We start from the raw sequence: 6,634 nt of genomic DNA on the forward strand, positions 1-6,634 counted from the left end.
GTCTAGTGGTTCTTCCACCATTAGAAGCTCTTATAAGCTGTGTTGCAATTTTGTTTCTCACCCTTCCTTCCCCTCTATAAGCTGGAAGCATATATGGCACTTAAAAATTCCATACGAGTACAAAATGATTATTTGGAATTGTGCTCATAGTATTCTTCCCGTGGCTACCGTTCTTGCTCAAACTGTCAATAATTTTGATCCAATTTTCACTTGGTGTAACTTTGACAAAGAGGATCATTTACATTTATTTAGAGATTATGTCAACTCTAGAGTTTTGTGGTAAAGAATTTTTAGAGGAAATAGATTGGATAACAATTTTAATCACCACACCTTTTTTAACATTGTTTGGGATGGTTGGGTTAAAAATAATTTATCTTTAGGGGTAATTGGAACGTAATATTTTGGGATGATTGGGTTAAAAATAATTTATCTTTAGGGGTAATTAGAACGTAATATTTTCTGTGACTATTTGGCATCTTTGGAAAGCTCGTAATAATCTCACGGTTTTTCAGTTAGCTATGCCGCATCCCATATTTATATTAAATAGATGCATGGTGGACTTGTTGCAATCTTTAATGTGTCTCAGGGACAAGGTAATCCTTTGGCCTTGAGACAGGAAACTGCTAAGTGGAAAAGGCTAGTTGGTGAGACTGTCAAGATTAACACTAACAGAGCTTGGAATGGAAAGGGTTGTGCAGCTTCTGGTGTGATCATCAGAGACTTGGCAGGGTTGTGGATGATGGGCAAGGCGTGGAAAAATAAAGCCAGGAACCCAACTGAAGCAGAGTTGCTTGCTATGATGGGAAGAATGCAAATGGCGGTTGATGCTCAGTTCAAGGTTGCTATTATGGAAACCGATGCTCAAACACTTCAGAAAACCATTAAGGACATAAAGAAACATGGGATGAGTGAGCTGGCAGCGATCCTCAATGACATGGAAGCCCTTCTAAGTAAGGGTTGTAGCTTCAATTTCGGCGACATTCCTAGGGAAGCTAATGGAGCAGCACATTGTCTTGCCAAGTTAGCTATGGAGAAGGGGGGGAATTGATAGAATGGGAAAGATTTAAGACTCCCCAACAGTGAGTACTAGAGACATTTATGTGTAGGAAGCTAATGAGAGTGCTTCTTGATGGTTATGGTTACCATCAGGAATGTTTGGTTCAATAAGCTGAATTTGTTTAGCCTGCTATACTTTGATTGCAGGAAATTTTCGTCTATTTCGGCTAATTTAGATTATTTCTTGTTTTGGCTTTTAATATTTTGGGTAGCTTGCATCTGCTTTATGGTAAGCATGCTTCTTTTGCTACTTTGGTTGGATCTGTGTAATCGAATTTTAAGATAATCTAATTTACCTCTTTTCCCCCTTAAAAAAAAACCCTAGTAGGCTAGTACCATGTATATAGTATACTGTTGGAGAATATAATATAGTAGGTTGTTTTAGTGCTGTAATCTATCTAACTTTTGGAGAATACAATATACTGGTTGTAGGCGTTAGCTCACGAGTCGACACGCGCGCTGAACCATCAAGAATAGGCACTTCTTAAATGGAAGCAAATACGATAGCTAGTGCGCTTACTAACTTGCCGGACAGTTAGGGTGTCCGACCACCCCCTGTATTAAAGAAGCGACGAGACGATGTCGCGCCTATGTAGTCACGTGCCCTCAGTCCTGAGACACGTGTACTCATCTTGTGGACAAAACTGCTGAGAGAGTTTCTAACTTTCTTCCCTCTCACTGGATTTGGATATATGTTTCCAACCCTAAGACATGTATTTTTATCTTGTGGACATCCGGCTCGAATACCGGACAATTTCGGCTCGAATACCGAAAACACCTTTTTCATATTTTTACTTTGTTAAAGTCAGGCTAAAGTTTCAATGACATATCGAGGGACTTTAGACCAACGAAGACACGATTGAGAGGAAATCATCCCCCTTTATTCTTTTTTAAAACCGATCTCTTCTCATGACATGACATCACCCAGAACACCTTTACTTGTAAAAGCGTTCTACAAAGCAAAGGATCAATCTAGATTCTTTAGCGCGTTAAGACTATGAAAAACTTTTTCTAGCCTTAATAGCTACTTGTTTCAAACACCTAGCGAATCAAGGATCGTTTCGACATCCTTAAACATAGCTGAAAGATTCTCTATCCTTAGAGAATTTCGCAGAATGAGTCTCGGATTTATTTCCTTGACTACTTTGATCATCGTCTATTCTAGACTCGATCAAAGTGGGGGCTAATTGTAGACACCTAATTTTGGCCTCTTGTCCCGAAAAGGAAGTGCGATGATGTTACAAAAACTCGTTCTTCATACTAGATCAAAGTTGAATTGTTTATGGACTACGAAAAGCATTATGAAGTAAGTTAAAACTCATGTTTTATACCAAGTTATCTTAGATCTTTGTCCGATTACTAATTAGGACTAAAACATGTTCATACATGTTTCAACTTGATTAATAACGGACCCAAATGCGTCAAATGCAATGATTGGATCCAATGGAGCCTACATTGTTGAAAAACCGAGCCAAACAGATAAACCAACCATCAAATTCCCATGCAACTCTTATAAAGATGGATAGACCTTTTAAAGAGATTTCCAACGGTATATTATAAGCCTAATTTCGAGCCAAAACGAAGAAGTTATGATCAAAACACTAAACCGGGCCCAAAACCGACACCCTTGCACTCCAGCAGACATAAATTTTGATCCATAACAGATTTTAACCTAATTCTTATTGCATTGGAAAGTAGACATCTCGAGATTTCCAATGATATCTCACACGCTTAAATCCGGCTTCTCAATCAAAAGTTATGGAAGTTTTAAAAACGCATTTTGGTATAAGACAAACCGCAAATCAGCGCAACTCAATAAGTTGTGAGTGCCTGGCGCGCGACTCAGAGAGTTGCGCACGCCACCTGACAGCGCGGCTCTAAAACCCAAAACCTAGATTCCTACGCCTATTAAAAGGAGTCTTCTTTCACCACTAAACAGATAGAAAATTCAGAATTCTAAACCCTAGCATTCTTAAAACCCGAATCTCTCAAGTTCTCTTACTATCATACCACTTTTCCATCTTTCTTCCCGACAACTCTTCAACCCTAATCCATCCATTGAAGCTCTTGAAGGTACGAAGAATAAAGAAATTCCATAAACGCATAAGACAGAGATTTAGCATAAAAGAAGAACGGTTAATTTCCTAAGCACTTAGATAAATCACTTTTCTTTTATTGTTTAAATAACTTTAATTGATTAATTAGTGTTATTTGATCACTTTAAACAAACTTTTAATTAATTAATTCACATAGTACTCTCGTTAATCAAGACTAGAATTTGAATAATTAATTGATTGTTTTATCACTTAAGACCAGGCGAATCTTGTTTGTTTATTGTTCTTTCGCGAATATTGATTAAATAAGAATAACGACTTTTCCAATGTAATTCCTACATGATTAATGCGTGTAAATAAAATCAACTAACTTAGTTTTAGATATCACGTTGCGTATATTGTTTTTTGATGAAATTGTGAAAAAGGAAGTACTAGTAGAGGCCGCACTAGGGCTAGAATAGCGATTCCTCCCTAAAAGGAACGTTATTTTAGTACCCTCGCTCCCGAACTCATTTTTGGTTTATGTAGACCAAATTTGGGCATGGGTAAGCGTACGATTCATGCTAATTATCCCATGAACTCCACATGGGAGAAAGGCATGAACGAGGTTTATGAGTTTTCCTAAAACTCATTGGCGACTCCGTACTTGTTTCTTATAAAAAAGCGTGATGACAACATCAATTCTAAATCAAGGTCCCCCAAATAGTCAGGAATTCAAATCCTAATACACCCTAACAAGTGTAAAGTCCTAGGCTTTTAAAGGGCCATGGGCATCTAAGTAGAAGGATCCCCTACGATGGGAAAACCCTCCTTACAGTGGCGACTCCACTGGGGACTTAGAGGTTACAAGATTAGTTCTTAGTTATGGTCCAAGGTTTCCAACACCAGGTTACCTATGGGTTGTTACCATGGCTAACTTGGATAATCTCTAGTTAGAGAGCGAGACTTGAACGCAGAATATCTTCCTTTTTCACAAAAGTAAAAACCAAACAAGCAACATTGCATCATGCATAAACATAGCACACTTTGACCATTGGGGATTGGCTCATTGATTAGGGGCTGCCAACACTAGGCTTCTATCTCGAAATCATTAACAATTATCCCACCCATATCGCCAACAAAATGTTGGAAGGGCTATATCATGGGTCAACACGTTGAGTGATTGATTTGTGCATCGTCTCTTAAGATATGGTACCCTTGGACACCCAAGCCTTGACCTTAGAATGACATTGTATGCTTTGACGGTTCCTTTTATGTGCTTATGTGACTACATGAATATGTGCTTCGTGTCTAAGCTAACTAATTCCAACTTGTTACCTAGAGAAATAATTAAAAAAAAAATTCGCAAAAAATTGTGGTTCAACAAAAAAAAAAAAAAAAAAAAAAAAAAAAAAAAAAAAAAGTCAGAAATTCAATTTTCAAAAAAAAAAAATTGTCAAACCTACCAGCTGGCACCCGCAACTGTCAAAGTCGCGCGCGCCCTCTTTGCGCAAGTTTAGAAGTTACGCGCGATACTGTGTCTTGCGCGCGCCCACTGTTCAATTGGAATTGGTCCATTTAATTTGAAACATCTGTTGTTCACAACAACTTTTAGCATGTAAGTAGTTCTAGGTTTGAGAAGTAGCAACTTGTTTGCAATTCTTGGCCTATAACTTTTTAATGCAATCCTCATATATTCCTAAACCTTTCCCTTTGAGCCACTTAGAACATTTCTCTTAGGTTCAAAATGATACTTTGCTCAACTACTTTAAGCACTTTTCATGATTCTGCTAAGTCTATTCTATCATTATTTATATTTGAGTTTAATCAAGTATTAAACTCTATATAAAGTAGATGAAGAATACTGTTATTTGATCAACTTTTGATCATAGAGATTTCCAATCACTTTCTTATATTCAATCATATTAAAGATAAGAGATTTTATTGGACTTGTACACTTGTCTTTTGAGGGATTGTACCTCTCATCTCATTATATCCCTTGAAACATTTTTCAAAATGAAGATATGTTGGTATTTTACTTAAACATTTTGAATAAAACCAACCTTAGACATGTGACATGAATTTCTAAAACTTGCCTTTTAGAACAATCTTAGCAAAATTGGAATATAGGTTTATGGATTATCTTTTAAACTTTTTGAGAACTTTTCTCGACTATATTTTCAATCGAGGAGATTATATATAATAATAAAATTAGAACGACATGTTACTTATAAGTAAACGCAAAATTCAATTATGTTTATTAAATTTAAAATACCAAAAGTGAATTAAATTGGTAACTTTAAAACACTCTATTCAATTTAAGTGATCCCAACTTGAATTAAGTGATTCCAAGATCCTTTATTCGTGCAATAATTAACCAGAGTGAGGCCCTGCAATCAACCATTACATTTTCAAGGTGAGTAAACTCTTTATTGATTATAACTCTTGTAATTCTTGGTTGAATAATTAACTATCGCATGTTTAATTATTACTCTTAGCTTCAAGGTTCTAAACGCTTTAGGTAACCTTGTTGAATATAACCAATTAAAAGTGTAGATATGCGGTCCTACCCCCACTTCCTCAAGATATATTATGATGCTCTGCTGAGGGCCGACCCATCATAAACGATCAAGGTTTTCGTCGGGTTTTTAATTGGAAAAGCTGCATCAATATTACTGGGATCTAGATTTATTATATTATGTTGTGATTAAATAGTGAACTCTAGCGCATCATCACAAAACATCAATAAAATCTAACATGCATAAAATACTGAATGCATAAATAAGACATAGCATGGCCCCTAATCCTAAGAAAACTAATAAAGTAAATGCTCCACTTGAATCATCATGGATTGCATCCACCTTGCTTCTTTGGGCCTTCACTTTATGGGCTTCTTGGATTAACTGCAACCTGTAATTCTACTCTATTCTATTTAATACTTAAATAAAATAAAATAAAATTACAAAAATACTTTATCGGTACGTAGACCGTACTGAGATTACAAAAATACATCACGATGCGGAGATCGTATTTAGCAATCTACTGGGCCATACTAGTCATTATATAGCAATAAACAACATCATATATTACAAAATTGCCACATAATAAATCACTTATCATGCTTTCCTAAACTATAACATCGAATGAACATAATTAAGGAAACATGGCATCTAAATATCTCATATTTTAATTAAAGCAATTAGATAATATCATATATTATTCATGATCATCAATAAAATATCATATATTCTAAATTAGTCATGAGACAAAATCAAATCTTATTTTAGTCTTAAAAGATAAATCATATTTATCCTCAAAGATTATCCTAACAAAGTTAGGAAATTCTATCCTAATTACTAGCCAATCACAATATTTTAAATCAATTATATCCAAAAATAATTATAGGATAATCACATTACTTAAATCAATCTTTATCTTTTTGGAGTATGCTTAGAATATTCTAAAAAATCCTATCCAAGATTAATAACTTTAATTAAGGATAATTATCAAAAACAACTTTTGAAATTTGATATTATCTCAAAATA

General features: G+C 35.2%; 1 protein-coding gene across 1 annotated transcript; it reads left to right on the forward strand.

Annotated features, from left to right (window-relative positions):
• The first annotated feature begins 547 nt into the window (after nt 1–547).
• Nucleotides 548–1,048, forward strand: LOC145616976 (uncharacterized). The gene has a single exon (XM_081671686.1). It carries the CDS (start codon nt 548–550, stop codon nt 1,046–1,048), a length of 501 nt encoding a protein of 166 aa, XP_081527812.1.
• Nucleotides 1,049–6,634: the final 5,586 nt, after the last annotated feature.

This window comes from Chenopodium album, chromosome 26, assembly GCF_948465745.1.
Source record: "Chenopodium album chromosome 26, dcCheAlbu1.1, whole genome shotgun sequence".
In the NCBI taxonomy this organism is placed as follows: Eukaryota; Viridiplantae; Streptophyta; class Magnoliopsida; order Caryophyllales; family Amaranthaceae; genus Chenopodium; species Chenopodium album.